The 26,613-nt window shown below is 40.5% G+C and overlaps 1 protein-coding gene across 7 annotated transcripts in view; it reads left to right on the forward strand.

Moving 5' to 3' along the window:
- Window positions 1-22,503, forward strand: part of PPP3CB (protein phosphatase 3 catalytic subunit beta) — an 87,257-nt gene extending 64,754 nt beyond the window's left edge. The window contains exons 10-13 of one of the 7 annotated variants that reach the window (XM_061634624.1): window positions 3,447-3,531; window positions 9,724-9,821; window positions 13,658-13,687; window positions 20,216-22,503. In XM_061634624.1, the coding sequence (XP_061490608.1) occupies window positions 3,447-3,531; window positions 9,724-9,821; window positions 13,658-13,687; window positions 20,216-20,391 (389 nt within the window). In that variant the 3' untranslated portion in view covers window positions 20,392-22,503. Of the gene's footprint in view, window positions 1-3,446; window positions 3,532-9,723; window positions 10,754-13,499; window positions 13,547-13,657; window positions 13,688-20,215 lie in introns of those variants that run through there. The other 6 variants (XM_061634618.1, XM_061634619.1, XM_061634621.1 and 3 more) reach the window with 6 other exon arrangements.
- The last annotated feature ends 4,110 nt before the right edge of the window (window positions 22,504-26,613 follow it).

Genomic DNA, 26,613 nt, shown 5'->3' on the forward strand with positions numbered 1-26,613 from the left:
TTGTATGAAAAAAAACATCAGGAATTGCAGTAATAAATATATACTATCATTTTATTCTGCGCATTGTGAACTGTTAGGGTGTCACTTTTTAATACTGATACTAGATTTTTAACAGGAAAGCTTTACATTAAAGGATTTTAGTTTATTAGGGATTAAAACTTAGTGTGCTTGTATTTTCTACATTAAAATTACTCCTTAATGGACTTATTTATTGCATTGCATAGAGAGAGAAAAGTCCTGTTCAGTCATTCTCTCCCGCCCCCTTCCCAGAAGGTTAGCATCATACAAGGGGAGATGGGAATGAACCAGTTGGCCCCAATCTCTCCTGCATATCCCCAGTACTGTATCTGCAGCCCCCTACATGTTGGGGGCTAAATGTCTTCAGTGGGGACCTGACGTACTTAAGTAGGCTCCCTGGTGCAATTTAGAATCCTGACAGGGAGAATCATGTGGGGAGCTTACACAAGTAGAAAAATGCTCTTTGCTGCAATTGTTCTGGCTCCAGCGCTAGGAGTCAGGGACAGGATTGGTGGTAGGGACAGATTGTCCAAGCTTTCTTCATCATGTGACGACGATTCATTATTTAGCCCATGTTTCTGCTTCATGATACAAGTAATTTATTGTTATTCATTCCAAGAAAGTCTTTGTTTTGTTTTTAGAACTATAACTGAGTTTGTTGCCTCTATGATTCAGTAGCTCCTACTATTATTTATTTTGACTTTTTGGTGCCTTTTATACTATATACTTAACAGTGTGTGTTTGTATATTTGTGTTAATGAAATTTGTGTCCTTCCTACACTTTATATCATCACATCAATAAACTCACTGAATACTAGAGAGACTTTATAAATGTTACGAACATCAAAAAATGCACTCAACTGTATGCAGTATTCTATGAGAGAAGCACTTTTTCATTTTTCCTTCTCATTTTTCTTTTCAACTTTCATTCTTTATTATCGCTGCCAATGTAAAAATTCTTCCTTTTAGTTTACCTCACTCACCTTTTTCTCCATCATTCACTTTCTTTTTTCTGGACTTTCCATCTGAAGAACGACTCATATATGGCAATAAAAAAGGTACAGATGAGACGGAGTAATAGTGTTTTGAAATATGACTTCCTTGATTTACAGTTATTAAAGTAGAGAACACATTTATATATTTTCCTTATATAAATGTGTACTATTTGTTTTATTGCCAGTCTTTCTGTGCATGAAGAGTTTTCTCCTCTTTTTCATTCCCTCTTTTTGTAGAATTTCATATTTTGCCTATTTCTAATACATGTTTCTGATCCTGCATGTGTAGGGAAGTTTTCAATTGTCGGCCTTATTTTTAAGTTTATTGTAAGCATTTTATATTACAAATTATGCATGAAATGTGATCTCTGTAATGTTCTAGTTGCTGTTTGTGCAGTAATTTTGTTCTCTTCCAGCTAATATTTACATGAGGAAGTTTTACATCTAGGGTGTGCTAGTTTCAAGTTGATGCATTCACTCATATATGTGTATAATATATTAGAATAATGTATATTGCTAGTAGATTCTTTCTTCTAATGACAGAATTTTCACAATAGGCAGAAATATATTTTAATAGCTTTGAAAGAGCATGTTGCTCAATAGTGCTGCAGAGTTATAGGGCCAGATCCAAAGAACTGTGTACCTAATGTTGCAATCTTAGGGAGCTTTTGATTTGTGCTTCTTTAATAGTCTTTTCCCATTCCACCCACCTCAGTTGCATGAAAAGCCTATGTTGACATCAAGGGAGAATTTAAAAAACTAAGATACTATACGGTGAAGATGTGTCTCTTTTTTAAAGTAAAAAAAAAATGAAAATTCCACTGGGCATGCCCACCAAATATAAGCTAGCCATAGCCTTTATGGGCCAGGCTTTGGGAAAGAAATTCACCACAATTACAGTAAAAATGTAAAATATGCTACCAGTATGCTGGTTGTGCCATGTTAGGTTGTCCATTAAATATACATCATAAATAAAGAAGAAATGTCCCAGAAATGCTACTAGTCTTTCTCCAAAATGCTATATTGAAAGCTACTTTTTGTTCCTTACGCATTTCCCAATTCACTGTTGTCTTAAGTACAGTCATGCAGTTCATTCGCTGAAGATGCAAATCTGCCATGTTCTGCCTCTGGCACCATTTTTTGCTATGCCTTCATATTCTGGTCTCCTTCCCCACCCACCTTTCTACTTTCCTGTGTTGTTTATGGGATTTCGTTCCTTTCCAGACTGTTCATCAAAGTGATACATGCCTAGAGCTTTATATATATTTATTTTTAAGAAAGAAATCATGCAACTGAAATTCATGAGGGCCTGCATGCACACTTTGAGCAGGAAATAGCTATTACAGTTAAGGCTGTATCCCATGTTACTATTTCCTAAAGCAAGGGTGGGGAACCTCAGACCTGGGGGCCAAATACAGCCTTCCAGGACTATTTGTCTGGCCCTCAAAACTTGCTCCAGACCACATCCCTTCACCAGCCCTGCTTTGCACCCTCCTTGAATGTTTTTGCCTGACTGGAACTTGTCTTTGAACTCTGATAATGCCTGGATGGAGGTGGGTGAGAGAGAGCGAGACAGAGAATGCAGAAAATAGCCTACTGTACAAAAGTAAAAAGTACATATGCTGCTCAGACCAATTTGCCTCTGGCCCCACTCACCACTGGCATGTGGGTCCAGAAGGGATTGTGACCCTTGAGCTGAAAAAAGTTCCCCACTGCTATCCTACAGCCTCCATAGCCCATGTCCATGAAGAAAAACCATGTTTCCATGTGTGTATGTGGTCTAATGTACATATTTCCAACACAGAATAAATGTTTGTCTGGAAAATACTTACAACTGAAACAGCCCTTAGGCTGCAAGGAAGTATACCCTCTAGGACAGGGATGAGAGTTATTTAATTGAATTTATGAATCGGTTCCCACACTAGAAAGTCCTGAAGCACTTTACATGAATGAAATTGTGTGTCTGTCTGTCTGTCTTAGATGGTTGTGCTGCTCAGTGCTCTAAAACCTTATTAATTTGGAGCACATATAGATAACCTTAATTAGTAATTCAAATGCCTGCTCTCTTCTGTCCGCCACACCCTTGTTTACAAAGAGTAAATGTTTCTATTTGCGTTCGATCAGGGTCATAATTGGTTCAGATATCAGTAGGGAAAAGCCTGAGAACAAAATACAATCACTAAACAATTGGCAGCAATTAATGATCTTGTTATTTGTCACTTAGTGTTTAGGACTATTTGAAAAATCTTTTCAGAGTTTTTGATGTTCTGTGGACAATAGAGATTTGCCTGTGATGAGGCATCTTTAACATTCAATCACTAGATTCTAGGCCGAAGGAGAACTGTATGCTTTCCAAGCTTTATTGATTGCTGCATTTTATGCAATTCCTGTTATGTGCTGCACGAGCTTGAGACTTTCTTATTCCATTGGAAGTAGGTACAGCTGCAGCACGAAAAGAAATAATCAGAAACAAAATCCGTGCAATTGGCAAGATGGCAAGAGTCTTCTCTGTTCTCAGGTAATTATTATTCTCAACTTGCCTAATCTGTTTACATGGAAAGACTTATGAACTTGCAGTTCCCCACCACACCCACACCCCACTCTTGCAATTAAGTGCAACTGTAACATTTTTAATTAATGAGTTTTCTATTGCTAATACTACTACTAAACATTTATTTAGCACCAATGCTTTCTCTATAGAATGTGGAGCTATCATAATCCTTTCTTGTATAATGAACAGAGCAAAGGTGACAACAGGATCAAAGAGTACAGAAAATAATGCTAGGAAAAGCTCTGCCAGAGTAATGGACTCTGAAGGCAGGTATTATAATATCATGGATGCATTGGATAGACAACAGAGGGAGCAGGATGTAAAGGCAGAAACAGGAGAAGAGAACAAAGGGTATTGATAATTTGCTTCATTAAAAAAAATCTTGCCATAGCAAAGCTCTAAATATTTTTGAGATATTATTTTTTAAAAGACAAGAAAATTCCTGAAATGTACATATAACAGCAAAAGAAAAAAACCCTGAGTATCCTGAAATGCTTGTTAGAAATAAAAATCCATTTCTTCCTGAACACTATCAAGGAAGGGAAGCTGGAAGGCCTTTCTTCAGATTGTGTATACCGTCAAGAAGATTCTTCACCATACTGTCACTATTCTAATTTTCCCCTATTTTCACTTCCAGCCTTATATTTATGAGTTCTTGAATGTTAGGCAGGAGACAGTGGATTTGGGGGATAAAAGTTCAGGCAAGGAGTGTGTTGTGAAAGGTACCTTACTCCAGACCCTGAACATGCCTGGGATACTGCATTGCAAGGAGGGATATTTACAGAGCAGGCTTCTGCATAACTGGTTTGGACAAGACTGTACTAACTTGTTAGTATTAATTGTAAAGCCAAGGTTTCCAGAACTGCTTCATTAATGTTCAGTCTTGGTTTTGTATAAGTGAGATGTGCTAGCTAGACAGAGGGCGCTTCCATGCATTAGTCACTTTTTAAGGGGTTATCAATACAACATTGTCATAAAATTGTTGTTCACCTTTTTTCCCCATGGTTTCTCTTTTTCCCCAAAGCTCAGAAAAAAAGTTTTAACCTGCACTAATGCACTTACTTTATTTTAAAATATATATTATTTGAGCAAACTGAAAAGTTTGTCTTCCACAATGTGACTTCCAGCTTGTGCTGTAGGATGTGCGTTACAAAATGAGGAAGGGCAGAAGCTGCCCTTCTAAGCATGATCTCAAGTGTAAAAGCCATTCTCTAATATGATCCAGCAGCAGGCCTCGGTCTATTGTAAATACTGTTGTTGATTTGGCATCCAATCCAGCCTCCCAGCTCAATTGGCTGCTTTGGGTCACTATATGTTCATGGTGTGCGCACAGTCTTCTGCCTTCTGGTTCAATCCCTAGTGTTTCCAGGTAGGACTAGGAAAGATGCCTGTCTGAAACCCTGAAGAGCTGCTGCCAGTCACTGTCAGTGACAATGAGCTAGACGGACCAATAGTCTGATTTGGTATAAGGCAGCTTCCTGTGTTCCCCAATGATCTACATCAGGGCTACTGGTTTACAGCTGCCATGATCCTTTTTCTGTTGTCCATGCTGTCTGGGGCCGATGGAAGTTGGGAATCCAAAAACAACTGGAAGGCTACAGGTTCCTCACCACAATATATGTAATTTAAACATTAATTATTATTTATGAAATACCATACATAATAACTGAAATGCCATAAAAAATAATTGAAAGAAAGTGACAGTGTTCAAATTAAAAAGAAAAGGAAATGGCAAGCAGTTTAGGGTAGGGGGAGGAGAAAAGGCACTAATCAGTTAGAGCATTTCAACAGTTTCTGGAGAACATGGGGAGGACCCAGCTTCCAAAACCAATTATTTTAAGTTATTGCTTCTACAAGAGGTATGTGGGTGTAAAACTGGCATATGCAGTGTGTCCATTTTCAACCATGCTGCTGCCTCTTATCCGTTTTGACCTTCTCTTGCATGTAGGAAGACTTGGAAGGGTCTAAACTATGTTTTTATGGCTTCAGTCGTGTGGAGAAATGGGAGTGAACTGATTGATGAAATGAATTGAACAATAACTAATTACAGCAACCATGAGGCGATGGGAGAACGGGAGGACAAACACTGCCCACCTAATGTCACACCGATTGTTTGGACAGAATATAACAGGATACAGTAGGGCCCCGCTTTACAGTGCTTCGCTTTACAGCGATTCGCTAATACAGCTGTCTCAATTAGACTAAAGCCCCACTCATACGCTGCTTGTTCCACTTTTACGGCGGTTTTCGGGCATTGCGCGCCATTCTATTCAATGGGTTCCACTTTACAGCGTTTTTCGCTTTACAGCAGCGGTCCAGAACGTAACCCACCATATGAGTGGGGCCCTACTGTATACATGTGAAAAAAGTGCTGTACCTCTTACATCTAGATACTCTGGTCACATCTATGCATCCTGATATGTTAGTTTGCAGGGAAGTTATACACTATTCACTGTTTATTTATTTTTATTATTTATTATTTCAATTTATATACCGCCCTTAGCGAAATAGCTCTCAGGGCGGTGAACAAACAAAATAAAATACAATATATCATAATAAAAATACAAAAACATATACAAACAAACAACGAAAAGCACAGCAAAAACAAAATAAATACTACAAAAATTAAAATACAGATTAAAAGATTAAAAAAGTTAAGAAGATTAAAATGCCTGGGAGCATAAAAAGGTCTTTACCTGGCGCCGAAAAGATGGAAGTGTAGGCGCCAGGCGTACCTCTTCGGGGAGGCTGTTCCACAACTCAGGGGCCACCACAGAAAAGGCCCTAGATCTCATAACCACCCTCCGGGCTTCCCGATGGGTTGGTACCCGGAGGAGGGCCTTAGATTCTGAACGAAGTGAACGGGTAGGTTCATAGCGAGAGAGGCGTTCCACAAGGTATTGAGGTCCCACGCCGTGTAAGGCTTTATAGGTCAAAACCAGCACCTTGAATCTCGCCCGGAAGCAAATAGGAAGCCAGTGCAGACGCGCCAGGACAGGTGTTATATGCGAAGACCGACTGGTCCTCGTCAATAATCTGGCAGCTGCATTCTGCACCAGCTGAAGCTTCCGAACTGTCTTCAAGGGCAGCCCTACGTAGAGCGCATTACAGTAATCCAATCTTGAAGTTACCAGAGCGTGGACAACAGAGGCGAGGTCGTCCCTGTCCAGATAGGGGCGTAGTTGGGCTACCAGACGAAGATGGTAAAACGCATTCCGTGCCACCGAGGCCACTTGGGCCTCGAGAGACAAGGAAGAGTCGAGAAGAACCCCCAAACTACGTACCTGTTCTTTCAGGGGGAGTGTAACCCCATCCAGAACAGGGTAAGCATCCACCATCTGAGCAGGGAAGGCGTTCACCAACAATGTCTCAGTCTTGTCTGGATTGAGTCTCAGTTTATTAGCTCTCATCCAGTCCATTATCGCGGTCAGGCAACGGTTCAGCACATCAACAGACTCACCTGAGGAAGATGAAGAGGAGAAATAGAGCTGCGTGTCATCAGCGTACTGATGGCAACGCACTCCAAAACTCCTGATGACCGCACCCAGCGGCTGCATGTAGATGTTGAAAAGCATGGGGGACAAGACCGATCCCTGGGGGACTCCACAATGGAGAGTCCATGGTGTCGAGTGATGTTCCCCAAGCACTACCTTCTGGTGACGATCCGCGAAGTAGGAGCGGAACCACTGCCAAGCAGTGCCCCCGACACCCAACTTCGCGAGTCTCCCCAGAAGGATACCATGGTCGATAGTATCAAACGCCGCTGAGAGATCAAGGAGAATCAACAGAGTCACACTCCCCCTGTCCCTCTCCCGACAAAGGTCATCATACAGGGCGACCAAGGCTGTTTCGGTGCCAAAACCGGGCCTGAAACCGGATTGAAACGGATCTAGCCAAGATGGGCAAGGATCCAGAACAGACGTGGTTGCCCGAACCATTCCAAGCACCTTGTCCACTTCCTCAAGCTGCACCAACTGAAACTCATCCAATAAAGAAGGACAAGGCCGTGCTCCGGACACTTCAATGGATTCATCTGTCACAACATCAGAGTCAAGGTCCCTGCGGATACATGCGATCTTATCTTGAAAGTGTCCAGCAATTTCATTACAGCGGGTCTCAGATGTTTCCATAGTATCGTGGGGGCCAGAGTGTAAGAGCCCTCGCACGACTTTAAAAAGCTTTGCTGGGCGGCATAAAGATGATCTAATAGAGGCAGCAAAATAGAGCTTCTTTGCTGTCCTTACCGCTTTTGTATACAACTTATTGGTGGCACTTACCAAAGCATAGTTGTATCCACTGGGAGTTTTCCTCCATCTGCACTCCAGCCTCCTCCTCTCTTGTTTCATCGCTCTCAGCTCCGGAGTATACCACGGAGCGGTATGAGCTCTACACCGGAGGGGGCGCGCGGGAGCGATCATGTCAATAGCCCGGGTCATTTCCGTATTCCACAGTGCGACCAGGGCCTCAACAGGAGCACCGGTCCTATCAGCCGGAAAATCTCCCAGAGCCCTCTGAAAACCTACAGGATCCATCCGGCTCCGGGAGCGGATCAACTTAATAGATCCTCCACCTTTGCAGAGGGAAAGAGCCGCTGTGAGTCTAAATCTCAACAAGCGGTGATCTGTCCATGACAATGGGGTAGATGAAAAACACCCCACCACCAGATCACCATCTCCATGTCCAGTGGCGAAGATCAGATCAAGTGTATGTCCCGACACATGCGTTGGGCCAGTAGAAAATTGAGACAGCCCCATTGTTGTCATGGAGGCAATGAAGTCCTGAGCTGCGCCAGATAAGACAGCCTTGGCATGGACGTTGAAATCCCCCAGTACCAAAAGTCTAGGGGATCTCAACAGCACCTCCGAGACTATCTCTGTCAGCTCAGCTAAGGAAGCTGTTGGGCAGCAAGGTGGACGGTACACCAACAGTATTCCTAGTCTGTCTCCCTGGCCCAATACAAGGTGGAGACATTCCAGACCAGTTGCCGTCTGGACAGGGTGCTTGGTGAGAGGAAAAGAACTCCTATAGACCATGGCGACCCCCCCTCCCCGGCCCTCAGATCATAGTTGTATCCACTGGGAGTTTTCCTCCATCTGCACTCCAGCCTCCTCCTCTCTTATTGAGCATGTATTCTAATTTGCTTGTGGAGAATTGCATTAAAGAATTGTTACCTTACACTTTCCAGTGCATATTCTTATCCTTTTCCTTCCCACAACAAATCCAGTTTGTTTTTGGAAGTGGGTTTGTTGCGCAAGAGTACCGAATCCACTTTGATTGCATAATCTGGATTTGCCAGTATATGACTGAATCTCATCTGCAGATTAGGGACAGTCTAGAAGTGGCCTCTGTTGCAGTTACAGATGCAGCAAAAAATGGAGTTGTAACTATTGTTAACACTAAGAGCCTCTGTCCGGAAGCACCCAGGTTTAAATCCTTACTTAGTAATAAAACATGCTGGGGTTTTGTCTGCTAATTGCTAAATCTCAGCTTCTCAGGTTTGTTGTAAGGAGCTGTTTGGAATGAATGGCAAGCTACAAAAGTAATAAATAAAGTGTGCTCTAAGTGTCTTTATGTCCTGAACAGAGATTCAAAATAAATGTGCAAGCCTTTAGGAGGCAGATTTTCTGAAAGCTGGGGTTGGAATGCTTCTTTAGCTTTAAAAAATTGGTACAGGGTTTCTTATTCCTACATGGGTCATGTTTTTTGTTAGGGATCTTCAGGGTCATTCAGTTTTATGATCTATCTAATCCTATACTTTTGTAATCGGGATTTTTGTATGATCATGAATAGGTGTTGCCTTCAGGTAATCCCTTAAGGTCATGTTAAGGCTGTTATGATTGAAAGGATCAAATTTACTGTTCAAGCACACTCAGTCCCCATGGTAGATGTGTTCAAAGTGCTTTGCTCTTCTCTGATAAATATATCACCTAGCCCACGGGGATAAAAGCAGCTGTGCAACATGGAGGGAACATGGTGGGGATGTGTTGGGAGGGTAAAGGTACTCTTTTCCCCAGATGCGTTACACATTCCTAGTTGTGCACTATAACAACAACAAACCGAGTGTGCTTGAATTGCATGCCCGGATGTGCTCTAAAGCATTAGTTATGAAGATCTCTTTGAGTAAAACTCAATCTTTTTTTCTTTGTCTCCCACATTTAGGGAAGAGAGTGAAAGTGTACTGACCCTCAAGGGTTTGACTCCTACTGGAATGTTACCTAGTGGAGTGTTGGCTGGAGGACGCCAGACCTTGCAAAGTGGTAATGATGTTATGCAACTTGCTGTGCCTCAGATGGAATGGGGCACATCTCACTCTTTCGCTAACACCACACACAGTGCATGCAGGGAATTCCTTATGCTTTTCAGTTCTTGTCTTAGCGGCTCATGATTAAGCATAACTATGTATTAATCAGGCAATGTAAAATCAGTATATAACCAGGGTATTAAACAAAAAGCAAACAGTTTTAGTCATGCTACCCTAATCTTTGTCAGTCTTTAACTTATCCTTGATATAACATTTCAGAGAGCATGATTATTTATGAGCTGGAAATAGATTGGCAGGGTAGGTCAGAAAATAAAAGAGCCATTGTTACTACATTAAACAGAGAATGCAGCCTTATCTCTTATTCCCACAGTTTCATTACAGATGTTAATACATTTAGTAAATGCCAGTTTCATTTTTTGGAAGTTAATATTGATAGCTACAAGTGTCCAAGCTCTATTTTGCATTCCACTGGTGGAAAATGTGCTTTGTTTTGTACCCTGGTGATTGATGCCAAAGTTTGTTCCTTCATGTTGTTTGTCAAATGTTCTATGTGATACTACTGACCTCCCAGAATTGTCCTTGTAAGTTGCTATTTCCTTCCTCTGCAGATGTAGCTGCTTTTTTAGATCTGTCTGTCTTTCTCTAGGTATCGCTGTATGTCTGTATGTGTATAAAATTAAATTACTATCTCAGACACTTGTCTGTCTCTTGATGTACAAGCAATTTTGTAGCACTTTATTTTTGAGATTGGTTGCATCTGCTGCTGCTGCACATGATGCATTCCGATTGCTAATGTAACTGAAAATATCCAATAGCTAATTGAGAATAAAGGGGCTAAATGAAGACCTTGTAAATAAGTCAGACTTGAAGGGTGTTTAAGTGTGCTGATATTTTTTGCATGAAAATAAAAAGAAAATATACCTGTAATTTGACTCATTGAATATTTTATAAAAGTTGATTAGTTGTTGCCAGAAGAATATTCTAACTATACACCTCACTTTTTTGTGATGGATGCTGAGACAGAAAGTGGGTATCATACCAGTCCTGAGCTTTAACAGAAAACATTTTAGTTTGCTGTGTTAATATCTCATACTATTGCAGTCTCTGTAATATCTGAGTACAGTTTTAGAGCACATATTTTTATCTTGTCTGTCAAAAAATAGCTTATGCCATTCAATGTTATATTTGTAAGAATGCAACATTTTAGTATTTATTTGTGAAACTTTTCTATTACATTTAACAGTTAACACTTTTTAAATGGTTTAAACCGTTACATTTTATTTTCAAACTATCATTAAGCTCTTTTGGACATATAATGTCCACAAATTAACTTTTTGTATGTCCTTTTGTATGTATGTGATTTGTGAATGTCTTTAATAGCAAATGGTGTGCATGATCCTTGTATCATCAATATTTCCCCACCAAAATGTTATTTTCAGTTTGTATATTCACTACCTAGCTTGTGTATTGTGCTTTCTCAGCCTTATGTAAGCTGTAGAGAATTGCAACATACACAGAAGATTTTGTCAGATTATGTAATGTTGTGTTGTGTTTGTTTTAAGTGGACTTTGCTGACAGATATGTCAACCAAACTTTTTATGTTCAATGTGACCACAACGTAGAATTTTAACATTTATCTTCACTAATTTAGGAGCCTCACATGGCAACATATTAACTGAAATGTGAATACTACAGAATTTTAAGGTGCTCACACAATTTATAATGTTGCTAGTAGGATGAATCAGATGATTCCTGTTGCAAATTACAAGTTTTTTGTGTGTATTAGAAGTTTGTAACACAAATATTTCATCATGGATAACATCAAAACATTTTAACAGTACAAGTGAATTAGACAAATAGAAAACTGTCATTCAGGAGTCATTTTGTTTCCCAAAGGAGAAATGGCATAGTGTTGTCTAGGTTAAAATGAATGTAACATCAAGATAAATCAAATAGGTACTCGTGATGAAAGATTTGATTGAGCACCATTGCTTTTATCCTATATTTTATTTTTATTTTTATTGTAAGAGCAGCTGCATCTTATGGGTGAAGCTGTTGGGAGTGGGCATCCAGCCCTTAATAGCCTGACATTTCCATACTTTAATTCAGGTAATCTTTCAGAATTGTGAGGTCCAAATGAAACACTACATCAAGACATTTTAGTTTTGATATCTTTTTTGCTAAGGAAAAGGTGATAGTCTGACGTTCTTGGGGAATTATAGGTTGGCTTAATTGCCTTTATCAGTAGTGGTCAAGTGTGTAGGTAATTATGTAAACACAGAAGAACTATTATGATGGTAGTAAGAGATAATTGCTTTATAGAACAGTTATTTTTTCCTTCTATGATCTTACTGAGATGGTAATGACTTTCTTCAATGCTTTTTTCAGTTGTCATGGAGGGCATATAGAGCTGATTGAATATTTCATTTCTCAAAAGCAAATTGCAAAGAAAAAAATGTTCATAAATTAAATGAAGAATAAATGAACACAAAAACAATTAATGATGTGATATAACTTAGATTGCCTTATATTTGCTGTAAAATTGCTTCTCTTGTACTTGACAAGCAGTGATGCTTTCATCCATCTCAAATGACCCCCAACTGCTTGGATATTGGTCTGATTATGATTATGATCAGGGATAAAAGTACCCTGATAACATTATCTTAAATGGTTACATCAGTTTATCTGTGATTAATATTCTGAGATATATCATAAAACTTGACGTACATTGGCTATTCCTTCAGTGAAGAATTGCTTAAGGCTTTGTAATACCTACAAGTGCTGTTATGCAAGAAAATCCTTAAATGTCCATTGTCACAATTCATTAGGGATCTCTCAGTTTTCTTTTTTCATGGCTACTATAAACAGGCTAGCTTGTCAGAGGGCTCCTAAATATCACTACTCTCATCTACCCAACCATGAGGGTTTCCTTTCAGCTTGAGTTCTTTATTAACGTTAATGGAGTTTTGTTGTGGGCTTCTCCATTCCACATCACTCTTCTCCAATGTTAAAGATTCCAGAAAATTTCAGACTGAAGCTCCTTAGTTCTTAGTTGAAAATGCAATGCAGATATTTTGTTGGCAAGACACTTAAGTGAAATGGAAGGGGTGATTGTGCCAATTACACATATTAAACATCTTGCTTTCCTCCATTGGAAAGAAATTATTCAAATACCTGAACTCTTCTCCAAAATTTGTATTAATTAAAGTTGATCACTGCACTGCTTCCCCACTTCCACCCTGCCACACAATTAAGAATGCTGAACATCTATTAAAGAACAGCCATGCTTTGAAATTTATGGTGGAGGGGTGTCCCTTTCATTTAAAAATTCAGGGGAGGGGAGGGATCCTGTTACTACTTGCAGCCCAATTACAAACATGCAGAGTTATGTCTTCCTGGTTTTCTTGGGAAATAGTTACATTTTTTATATATCATTCTGACTGTATGTAAAATAGCAGTTACTCATGATGATGATAAGAAACTTTACTTCCTTAAATTACCATGTTTGGTTTAGGAATAAAATACTGGATACTTTATTATGTCTTGCTAGTTAATATTGTGGATTAACATAGACACACCTCCAAAAATTTTTACAAACTATACCTTTAAGCCCTTTCCATTTTGTTGGGAACTCGTATTAACTGTGGAGTATTTTTAATTTATTAAATTATAGTATCAACGCCAAAAAAGCAAGGAAAAAACTGATCTAACAAGAACTTCTTAAATCAACTGTGAGCTTGTATAATATTAATCATAACTTTTTCTGCTATGTGATATTACACTCTTCATCTTTCTTGTTCATTTTGCATGCATCTACACACTTCTGTACAGCCACAGTAGAGGCAATTGAGGCTGAAAAAGGTACGGTCTCAGTGTCTTTGCTACTGGCAGGGAATAGGGGTGGGGTCTGGGAGGGAATTTAAGTCTGCTCTGTGGGGCATGTTCTTGGTTTCAACTTGCACAACCAGAGATGAATCAATAGACTGATTAATTTATAGCATTTCATCTTGTCTTGATTGATGACTGCTGCCTTTACCATTTCCAGGATTTGCTTTTTCCGACTGGTGGGTGGTGGTTGTGTTTCCTTTTGTTAGTGTAACAGCATGCTATGCTTATGTACTGTCTTTTATTTCACATACTTCCTCTAGTGAAAATGGATTTTAAATGTTGTCTCCAATCCAGTACGTCACTTTAGGCTTTTAAGTATATGCATGGCTTGAGCACAGAAAAGGAGCTTTTTTTTGCCACTAGCTTCCCCCATAGTTTGAATGTGACTTCTCAACAGTTCCTCCTAGCCTGAAGTTTCAGAAGCAGCTTCTGGTCCTACACAATAATGCAACCCCTCTCCCTCTTTTGCACATAGCAATCCTCCCATATGATTTTCTGGATTGGGGCCCGTATCTTTTCATTACTTTCTCTAACACATCTGGCAGTACAAGATTTAGTTTTAGAAAGGTGTCCCCTTTTATTATGCATAGTCTTGATTTGTGTATATTATGTACCAGGAACTGACAAAGTAGAAAATGTTACTGGTTGAGATCCAAATAATTACTTAGACATGTGCAAGGTCTTGCATATATCCAGAGAGGCTTCTTATTTGGGAACAGCAGCTTTCCAGACCACATCACTATTTTCCATAGGAAGTGGGCCATCACTGTGGGATAGAAAATCACCTTTCAGGTGAGACCAATTCACTAACTGTTTTTGCAACTCAGCTCAGGTTTCTTGTTGGTGTGAGTAAAGGTTACTAAAACTTTGGATCCTACCCTAAATTTGGTCTACCATTGTTGCTCTGGTTAACAGTTCTATAATCTCCTTCTGTTAAGATTGTTGTTAAAACCATTTATTGGCAATGCACCAGTAAGATTATTTCTGTAGACCTGTTGATTTCCTCCTGCATAATACCACATTATCATATCTTCTGAGCAGCAAATGTTTGACCAACTTTGTTCAACCAATTACTGTCCCATCAGGTATCATTCAAGACTCCGTATTGTAAAAGCAAGTTATTTTGTTTATTTGAAAATTTCTATCATGCCCTTCTGGTGCCTATGCATCACTCAAGGCAAACTAACAAGAATTAAAACCAAGCATAAAATAAGTTAATTTTCCCCCAGACTACAGTATAATAGAAATAGAGACAAGTGTCACAGAGGCATCAGATAAAACTTATGTATTGATAAACAAACCTGCCGAAATAGAAATATTTTTGTTACATGTCAAAACACCATAAGAGATAAGGGCAAACTGAGGTTCCCAGGGCAAAGAGTTCCACAATTTTGGAACTCTTTCTAGAATAGTTCCTTATTCTAGTCCCCATCAGCTGAACCTGCACCATACTATGGGGCATCAGATTTTAGGGTGTGGGCAGGCTGGCATGGGTGAAGGCATTCCCTAGAGCCACTTAAGGCTTTAAAGGTCATCACCAATGCTTTTTAAATTATTCCCAGAAACAAACTGGGGCCCAGTGCCATCCTTTGTGAGCAGGAGCACTGTGATCCTGCAGGTGATCACCTACCAGTGTTCTCATGGCTGCATTCTGGACTTGTGCAGTTTCCATCAACTCTTCAAGGGTAGCCCCCATGTAGAATGCATTGTGATCATCCACTCTAGATGTCCATAAGGCATGTATGGCCCCATTCTGACCATCAGGCACAATTGGCACACCAGCCTAAACTTGGCAATAGCTGTCACCTGAGCATCTAGGTGCAAAGTTACGTCTAAAAGCATCCCAAACCCTGTCCCTGATTTTTTAGAAAACGTTGAATTCCTGTTCCAGAGTCCAACCTGTCTCCTGATCAGGAGCATCTCTGTATTACATTTCAGTTTATATAGACTCATCCAACCCATTACTGCATCCAGACACCAATTCAGAACTTCAGCTTTTCTGGTGGCAGATGAAAAAAATAGAGCTTATGTAATTTATATGGGTTATATGAATTGCTCATGTACTTTGGATTCAGACTCAAATGATTTCCCATTACCCTTACGCTGTTAAGACTAAGACTTAAAAGGCTCTCTGAGGTTTGGAGAAGGCTGCAACTGTGACATCACAGCAGCCAAGCCAGAAGTGGTAGGACACACCACCCTGGTCAGATCCACTGTCACATCACCACACAGGCAGCCAGAGAGAGGGGAAGACAGTTGTAAGGTGTAGATTTCAGTAGTGCAGGTGAAGTTTTGATCACTCATTGTATACTGTTGAGAACGGCCATTGGATAGCAACAATAAAACAGCTGAAGACACCCTAACATAGTTTACTTTGGCTGGAGAAGATTTTTTGCAATACAGTATAAGAGAACAAAATTCTTCTCTCAGAGGCAAGTCAGTTTGATAGGATGATATTTTTAAAGAGAACCTCACAAGTCTAGTGCCATGCAACAGACGAGTTCCTTCAGGGCAGTTTCCTTGGCATCTTGTTCCATTTCTCAAGAATAAAATAATAAAGAAAAATGTTGCCCAGGGCAATTTCTCTAAAGATTTTAAAGGGAAGGTTTGGGTGCTGTTACCAGGCACAGTTAAGGCCTCTGCACATCATAACAATGAAGCAACTACATGTTTAAAATTTAGCATGTACCCACTTTTGTCCTGCTATGTATGTTTCAATTGGCATGTACTCTGCGGAAGCTCATGTTCCATATCCTGCCTCTGGCTCTCAACATGTGTCTGGGTAGAAAAAGACATGCAGGATTGTAGATAGCCACTGCCCTGTCAACTTTTAGACATTTTTAAGACTTTATTATTTTCTTCTATTGCCTTTCCCTAAGAGACAAAGTAGGTCTCTGTGTGTGTGCGCGCCAGTGAGCTATTGTACAATTTTGTGGGTCAACAACTTTTGTAGACTAATGTGTAAGGTTGCTATTTTTAAAATGTGTGTCTGTGAAGCAGTCAGAAGACTTGAACTGCTCCTGATAGTGGCTCAGCCTCTCCTTTAAAATCTTCAGAGAAACTTGCCTGGGCAACAAGTTCCTTTACTGTTCAAGTGCCATATACAGTGCCTTGCAAAAGGACTCAGACCCCTGACCAATGCTCTCATATTACTGAATTTGTATTTATTTATTTATTATTTTATTTATATCCCACCCTTCCAAGCAGGAGCTCAGGTTGGCAAACAAAATTACAAATGGTATGTTGTAATCTCGTTATATATGATATTTTATGTTGAAACACTGAAACTCAAAATCAATTATTGTAAGGTAACATTGATTTTATGCTGGGTAATGTTTGTCAGAAACATAAAAAACTGAAACATGTTGCTTGCCTAAGTATTTCAAACCCCATACAATATTTGGTAGAGCCACCTTTTGCTGCAATAATAGCTTTAAGTCTTTGGGGGTAGGTATGTACCAGCTTTGCACACAGTGTCGGAGGGATTTTGGCAGATTTGCTCCAGGTCGTTCAGGTTGGTTGGACATTACTTGTGGACCGCAATTTTCAAAGAGCACCACAGATTCTCAATGGGATTGAGATCGGGACTTTGACTGGGCCACTATTGGACATTCACCTTTTTGTTCTTGACCCACTCCAATGTTGCTTTGGCCTTGTGCTTGGGATCATTGTCCTGCTGAAAAGTGAATTTCCTCCCAAGCTTCAGTTTTTTAGTGGACTGAAGCAGGTTCTCTTGAAGTATTTCCCTGTATTTTGTTCCATCCATTCTTCCTTTGATTTTTAACAAGATGGCCAGTCCCTGCCACCACCATACTTCACAGTAGGGATGGTGTGTCTTCAGGCATGGGCAGTGTTAGGTTTGCATGACACACAGCGCTGAGTTTTGAGGGACGGCCTTTTCTTGGCAGTGCCTGGGTTGTGTGATGCAGCTTCCACTTCCTGATATCCACTCACTGGGATATCCAATCACTTGGATATTATTTTGTACCCTTTTCCTAATCTATGCATTTGTATAAGATTATCTCTCCCTTCTGCAGAATGCTGTTTGGACTTCATTGTCCTTCAGATCCACAGCCTGACCAATGATCCTTCAACAGTGGGGGGTTTGTCCTGACAATGTGACAGCAACTTGAATGGTTCACAGGTGGAGGCCAATGGTAAGGTCATTGCATCCTCGATAGGGCAATTTCATCTGTGTAAAGTGGGAGCTTCCACAGCACAGGGGTTGAATACTTATGCAAGCAAAATGTTTTGGTTTGTTATGTTTCTCACAAACATTTCCCAACATAAAACCAATGTCACCTTACAATAATTGATTTTGAGTTTCAGTGTTTCAAAATACAATATCATTATTGTAATACAATACAAAATGCAATATCGTTATTGAACAAAATTACAATGCACCATTTGTAATTCAGTAATATGAGAGCATTGGTCAGGGGTCTGATTACTTTTGCAAGGCACTGTAGATTGAATGTTACTGTCACCACTGATAATTTACAAGATAGGATTGCCTTGGTGGTAGGAAATGGAGTTAGATGCTCCCAATGGAGGGCTGTAGAAAGTGGAGTCCCTCAAGGATCGGTATTGGGACCTGTACTTTTCAACTTGTTCATTAATGACCTAGAATTAGGAGTGAGCAGTGAAGTGGCCAAGTTTGCTGACGACACTAAATTGTTCAGGGTTGTTAAAACAAAAAGGGATTGCGAAGAGCTCCAAAAAGATATCTCCAAACTGAGTGAATGGGCGGAAAAATGGCAAATGCAATTCAATATAAACAAATGTAAAATTATGCATATTGGAGCAAAAAATCTTAATTTCACATATATGCTCATGGGGTCTGAACTGGCGGTGACCGACCAGGAGAGAGACCTCGGGGTTGTAGTGGACAGCACGATGAAAATGTCAACCCAGTGTGCGGCAGCTGTGAAAAAGGCAAATTCCATGCTAGCGATCATTAGGAAAGGTATTGAAAATAAAACAGCCGATATCATAATGCCGTTGTATAAATCTATGGTGCGGCCGCATTTGGAATACTGTGTACAGTTCTGGTCGCCTCATCTCAAAAAGGATATTCTAGAGTTGGAAAAGGTTCAGAAGAGGGCAACCAGAATGATCAAGGGGATGGAGCGACTCCCTTACGAGGAAAGGTTGCAGCATTTGGGGCTTTTTAGTTTAGAGAAAAGGCGGGTCAGAGGAGACATGATAGAAGTGTATAAAATTATGCATGGCATTGAGAAAGTGGATAGAGAAAAGTTCTTCTCCCTCTCTCATAATACTAGAACTTGTGGACATTCAAAGAAGCTGAATGTTGGAAGATTCAGGACAGACAAAAGGAAGTACTTCTTTACTCAGCGCATAGTTAAACTATGGAATTTGCTCCCACAAGATGCAGTAATGGCCACCAGCTTGGACGGCTTTAAAAGAAGATTAGACAAATTCATGGAGGACAGGGCTATCAATGGCTACTAGCCGTGATGGCTGTGCTGTGCCACCCTAGTCAGAGGCAGCATGCTTCTGAAAACCAGTTGCTGGAAGCCTCAGGAGGGGAGAGTGTTCTTGCACTCAGGTCCTGCTTGCGGGCTTCCCCCAGGCACCTGGTTGGCCACTGTGAGAACAGGATGCTGGACTAGATGGGCCACTGGCCTGATCCAGCAGGCTCTTCTTATGTTCTTATGTTCTTATGCTTGGTAGGTACCATTGCACAAAACTCCGTGGCTTCTACAGTAGTGTGTGCAGGGGTGTAATCATCTGGGGTCTCAGGGGAGGTCTTATACACCTTACTTTTTGGGCAGCAGGGTCCCAATGCCTCTAGCATCCTATGAGCCAATCATCATGAAAGGGGAGTGTGTTAGCCACTGAGAAGAGTCTTCTAACATGCTTCCTTGTCCTGAGAAGCCTCTTTTCAGTACCTAACACTTTCCCATGTCATGCTTATTGTCTCCTAGGGATGTCTGTTGTTGTGGGAGAAAGCATTAACAAGGATCGCATTCTCAACCCAGCACAAAAAGGAGGGGGAGGGGGCATGGCTGTGACTTATCATGAAGTAACCCTGTACTTCTGGATTTGCCACTACACTACTGAGTGTGTGCACATGATGATCTGTTGAAATCCAGCTACCCCTTATTTTAAGGTGACTTCCAAGGTTGTTTGATTATTCTTGCATGTTTAGCCAAGGTATTCATAGCCCTGTCCTGCATTTCTGCCAGGCTCAGAATGCCTCAGAAAGTTTAGAATGCCTAGCAACAGCCAAGTGAGCTTAAATGGAAATTGCTATTGTATAGTGATGGCGAGAAGTACAACTCCCGTTCATAATAATAAGGCTTGTTAGATGTAGCGTACCCACTTTTAATAAGAGATGTGTAAAGCCATAAAATCATATTTAATCCAACTTACTGGTTATGTAGGGTTTTTACATTTAGTTATTAATTATTAAAAATAATTAAGAATACTCAAGATTTCTTTCCCATTACTGACATATCTAATTTGCATTTTGTTAAGCAATACGAGGATTCTCTCCACAACATAAAATCTGCAGTTTTGAAGAGGCAAAAGGTCTGGATAGGATCAATGAGCGAATGCCACCAAGGAAAGATGCTCTTCTGCAGAGTGGCATTAATTCTGTGAGTGCAACAAATGCCAATGGAAACAATGGGGCTGGCAATAATGCACAATGACCACCACATCTGCTTATTTACCTTTACCTGAGAATTCCTAGAAGACTGCTTCTTGATATGACAATAGCCAAAACTTCCCAAGGAGATCCAGACCCTTTACACAAAGCAAAATCATAACTTGTTCTTACAAAAGAGAAGTCATGTTGCTTTGGAGATGACAAGCACTCTCTTAAAAGTGATCACTTGGAAATTAATTGCACATTGTCAGAACTCAACTGTGGAGAGAAATCTGGGGACAAGATTCTGCTGTTATCACTACAGACTAGCATGTAACTTTTTTATCATTGTCAACTCTTTTTATGTTTACAGAACAGGATTGTCTTTCAAAATAGAGCTTAGGAGGTGGGTTTGGGGGGGTTGTTTTTAAATTGAACATTCTGATGCATCCCTATTTATTTAATGGTCTTATGAACTGTCTTTAAATGAATAGTTTTACAATGGTCTTAAAATAGAAATCTAAGGCTGCAGACAAATCTGTTGTTTAAATAAAAGAGGAAAAAATGCCCCAAATCTTAGTAATTATATACATTGGTGATCTTGGGTGTACGCCTGTTGTTAATTCTGTATAATGTTCAACATACTGTTTTTACTTAAAACTTAGCAGAAGATTTCTACATAAAAATCTTTATTACTTGAACAAAGCTTTTGAAAAATATTTTATTTAAAAAAAATTTTTTTGCCCAACTTCTTGAGACTTTCCCCACACTTGAATGTTTAAAAGAACTCTAACGGTAAAAACAATTAAGGTATTTCTAATTGAACGTTGTACATTACATTTAAAGTAATTTGATTCATATCAAATCTGTAAAGCTTGGCTTTGTATTTTGTTGTATGCATGTTTTAATTTTGCAAATTTTTAATATTTAATATAAAGACCTGTGATATACAGGAGAAATATAATATAGGTTATGCAGCACAGCTATTATGGATATTTTTAGTTTATTGTATTATGGTTGCTTAAATGGCTAATAATTGTTGGGCTGAATGGCTGCAGATATGTTCTTTTAATTCTTTTTTTTAATGAATTTTTGGCCATACCATACATAATTATGCTGGACATTAAGATGTTAGTGAAAATACAAAATCAAGATGTATGTTATGTTTTTGATAGCTCCTGGACTGTTTGGTTAAAATAAAATCAAAGCCATGTGCTGATCTAACAAATTATGAACTGTAGTCAACTGCCACGTTACTTTCATTTCCTTGAAGTTATGCTACTTTTTTATCCTGTGGGAAACAATTCAAATCTTATGTCAATGGATTTCATCTCCAATTTGTTTGCCGCAAAGTACAACTTGTGCATGACCCTAAATCGGCTATTTGATGCATGATTTAAACCCGTTTAAATGTTCTATAAAAAGAAGTGCACAATGAAATTTGTGCATGGGTGACTGGATTGTGTTTTTTTTGTTTGAATAATGAGGAATCCTGGCCCCGTTGCTGTTTCGGTTGACCCCACAGATTGAAAGGAGACTCCCAATGCATTTTAGAACCCTGGAAATTCAGGATTCTAAAGTGCCTGGGAAGCCTCCATGAGTGCAAAAGTCTCCCCATTTCAAAACTTTACCCTCTAACATGAGGAGGGTGACATGGATATACAATAGGACTCTGCTTAATGGGAATGATAATATATAGGAATTAGGTCTCAGTCATACTTTGAAAAGGTTAGCTAAATATTGCTAAGGAACATTTCATTTGAAGGGCAGTGATGGTTTGCAAAAGCTTGCATGTAAGAACAATGTAGAAGTATCACTTGTATTTAGTAATGACGTGCATATAAGTTTTGTTGTTGTTTATTGATTTTTTTAAATAAAGAACAAACAGCCCTATCCATGCCCAGCATTCCTAGCATCATGAACATTTAGTTCAAAAGACCAACACACGGACACCATAAATAGGAAACAAAAGGGGTGTGTGGGAAGGGAGAAAAAGAAAGGGAGGTGTGTGACGGTCATCTTCCCAATCTACCCCACGGGTTTGGTGTAAGGAGTGGAAGAGCCATGTATACCACTTTGAGCCCCTTGGAGGAAAGGTGGGATATAAACGTAAGCTGCAGGTACAATATACAAATGCAGCAAAGAATTACACTAGCTTTCAAAAAGTTTCCAACAGTATGTTCTGATATTTCTGAGGGGTATATTACCTATTAAATGTTGTTTTGAGAACTAGATCTAGAAGCTTTGTTTGTTTGTTTTTTATGTGTGGTGAATTTGGTATATTCCAACCTTGAAAAATATTTTTGATAATCATAGGAACTCTTAAGTCATAAGCTGCACCTGAGTTCAGGTCCTCACTCAGAAGGTGAATCAAGAGTAATACACAGAAAGACCTAGAGTTGTATCATCACTCTCATTAATGATCCTTGTTATTAGACATGGCCATAGTATATGGGCTAACTTTTCTCTCCAGATAAGGCAGATTCCAACTTCTATCCTGTTCTGTAATTCCCATCTAAAGATCCTCCGTGGCGCAGAGTGGTAAGCGGCGGTAACGCAGCCGAAAGCTCTGCTCACGGTCAGAGTTCGATTCCAACGGAAGGAGGAAGTCAAATCTCCGGTAAAAGGGGTCGAGGTCCACTCAGCCTTCCATCCATCCGTAGTTGGTAAAATGAGTACCCGGCGTATGCTGGGGGGTATAGAAAGGCCAGGGAAGGAACTGGCAATCCCACCCCATATATACAGTCTGCCTAGTAAATGTCACAAGACGTCACCCTAAGAGTTGGAAACGACTCGCACTACAAGTGCGGGGACACCTTTACCTTTAATTCCCATCTAATGAAATTTGTCCAGTACACTTTTACAGTATTGAATAAATTGCAACTTCAGACTGATAGAATGTTTAATTGCTTTCAGAATTTAGTTCTATTTGAAAGTGGGCAACAGTAAGCAAAGTCCTGATGTCCATGTAGACAGCAGTCCATTCAGTAAAAGCCTGAGTTCCACACAAACAAAAGCATAAAGGCATAGGGGGCATGGCCTCCACTGGTCTGAAGAATTTAAGCACTTTGGAATGTGATGCTGCCAAATTATCCAGGCCAAATTTTAATAGACCATCTACCTGTGTGAGTTTCTGCAAGACCTGCTCCCTGCATGTCTGGCTGATTTCCACCTGGCCTGGAAGGGCGGGGCCGTCTCTCTCCAGCTACAAAAGCAGCAACTGCTGAAGAGGCCAGAGACCATCTACCTGTGTGAGTTTCTGCAAGACCTGCTCCCTGCATTTCTGGCTGATTTCCACCTGGCCTGGAAGGGCGGGGCCCTGTCTCTCTCCAGCTACAAAAGCAGCAACTGCTGAAGGGGTCAGAGACCATCTACCTGTGTGAGTTTCTGCAAGACCTGCTCCCTGCATTTCTGGCTGATTTCCACCTGGCCTGGAAGGGCGGGGCCCTGTCTCTCTCCAGCTACAAAAGCAGCAACTGCTGAAGGGGCCAGAGACCATCTACCTGTGTGAATTTCTGCAAGACCTGCTCCCTGCATTTCTGGCTGATTTCCACCTGGCCTGGAAGGGCAGGGCCCTGTCTCTCTCCAACTGCAAAAGCAGCAACTGCTGAAGGGGCCAGAGACCATCTACCTGTGTGAGTTTCTGCAAGACCTGCTCCCTGCATTTCTGTCTGATTTCCACCTGGCCTGGAAGGGCGGGGCCCTGTCTCTCTCCAGCTACAAAAGCAGCAACTGCTGAAGGGGCCAGAGACCATCTACCTGTGTGAGTTTCTGCAAGACCTGCTCCCTGCATTTCTGGCTGATTTCCACCTGGCCTGGAAGGGCGGGGCCCTGTCTCTCTCCAGCTGCAAAAGCAGCAACTGCTGAAGGGGCCAGAGACCATCTACCTGTGTGAGTTTCTGCAAGACCTGCTCCCTGCATTTCTGGCTGATTTCCACCTGGCCTGGAAGGGCAGGGCCCTGTCTCTCTCCAGCTGCAAAAGCAGCAACTGCTGAAGGGGCCAGAGACCATCTACCTGTGTGAGTTTCTGCAAGACCTGCTCCCTGCATTTCTGGCTGATTTCCACCTGGCCTGGAAGGGCGGGGCCCTGTCTCTCTCCAGCTGCAAAAGCAGCAACTGCTGAAGGGGCCAGAGACCATCTACCTGTGTGAGTTTCTGCAAGACCTGCTCCCTGCATTTCTGGCTGATTTCCACCTGACCTGGAAGGGCAGGGCCCTGTCTCTCTCCAGCTACAAAAGCAGCAACTGCTGAAGGGGCCAGAGACCGTGTGTGTGTATGTGTGTGTGAACCTGCTGCTCAGGATGTCTATAGACTACTGGGGTTTTGTTTAGTATTATATGTTATATTTTACTCTATGTTATATTTTAGTCTATGTACGCCGCCTAGAGTGGCCGTTAATTCGGCCAGATAGGCGGCCTAGAAATAAAATTTTATTATTATTTATTATTAATAGTGGTAAATACTATAGGGAATTTAAACTAACTTAGGTATCTGCGATCAACATATTGGGACGTTGTGGCTCCTGAGGCAGGCCATGAATGCGCCTAGGTTCTTCTATGTCCTATAGTGGGACAATAGGAGGTAGGCTGCAGAGACTGGAATGCAAGTCAATGTATGCTATTCAAGGCTGCTAGTCTAGAAGTGGACATAGAAAAATCATGCCCCATGGCAAAATTAGTGAAAAGTATGTGTGGTTGGTTTTATTTGATCAGAAATTACCTAGGGTACATAATTTTCATGGTGTAACGCTATGGTGTTTGGCATATATTTTTGATGACATCATCAAGATGTCATTAAAATTCACAAAATCATGACTATTTCTGTAAATAGCGAACAGATTTTATAAGGTCTCAAAGATAACCAGAGAGCTACAGAATAACAATTCCCATGGTGTAACGTGTGATGCATAATATTGATGATGTCATCAATGTGGCTGCCATCAAAGTTCACAAAATCATCAGTATCTCCATAACTAGTGGATAGATTTTAATTTTAAAGCTCTCAGTTTAAAGACTTTCCATGGTCACTCAACCTACAAAATGCTAGGAAATAACCATGTGTTATCCTGTGTTATTTAGGTTATGGTATGGTATCCTATGCTGTGGTTAGTTCCAGTATCACCACACCCTAGCTGGATGGCTAGGGGCAGCATTTTTGCTCAGGTTTGTCTGTTCACTGGAATAGTCAGATGGAATCTAATGCAGCTGAAACTACCATGCAAATGAGGGTGCCATTTCACGTTGGAAGAGTATTGGGAGCATGGCTTAAAACAGTATGCAAATAGAACTCAGCTATGGGTTGAAGCATCAGCCTTGAGATGTGGTCCTCAGTCTGCCAGACTAAACAATTTATGTTAGCTCTAATTAGGGAGAACTTGCTAAACGTTATGCTAAGATAAGTAGCAAATAACTGAGTGAGCTTGGCAACCCAATTATATTCCCTCACTCAGATGCACTGTAGGAATATGGGATCCAAAGATGGAGAAGTACTTCATGTACAACATCAGTAAGATAGCTCACACAGTGGTTTAAAGATCTAAATAAATGAAATAAACCATGTTTCTTCAGTGTCTTGTTGCAATGCATGACACTGCAGTTTGCCTTTTGTTCTTTGATAACTATTCAATCCTTCTAAGCCTCAGAAGGCAATTCCATCTCTTTATTTCCCACCCTCAGAAACCCCTCCTCACATTCCCTCTTCAATCCATACCCAAGAGGTCTGGCACATAGCACCTTTCCATGTACATTGTGAATGCAACCGTGTCTGCTGGGCACAGAACGACCAGGCTTTCCCTTTGACTGTTTGCAATCTTCCTGCCTCCTTAGGGTAGAAGCTGCTGCTTGCTGCTGCTGCTTGGTTTGCTGTTAACTTACAATGCTGGTATTTCTCATTAAACACAGTGGGATTTACTAAATAAAATGCATACAGTTGTGCTTGTCTGGCTTGCTTTCCCCCTCCCTTGCTTCCCATTAGTAAGTCTGACTTACAGTCATTCTATATCATTTGATCACGAACTACTGTTTAAGAAGCATTCCTTATGGAATGGACAATAAGTTTTGGTTTCTTACAAAGAAAGCACTCAAACTGATAATTGGTTACATTAATAACAGTCGTGGGTCAGTAGTGAGTGGATTGGCACTAGAACTGAAAAACAAAAAAATCAGCAAAGGCATCATACAGGAAAGGTGAGGTAATTTTCTGGGAGGAGGAATTAGCAACATGGGTTCTTGGATTATGGAAGCATCTCCCTCTCACCTTGCAGCCCACAAGCTGCATGAAGTGCAAG

This window comes from Rhineura floridana, chromosome 7, assembly GCF_030035675.1.
Source record: "Rhineura floridana isolate rRhiFlo1 chromosome 7, rRhiFlo1.hap2, whole genome shotgun sequence".
NCBI classification, from domain to species: Eukaryota; Metazoa; Chordata; class Lepidosauria; order Squamata; family Rhineuridae; genus Rhineura; species Rhineura floridana.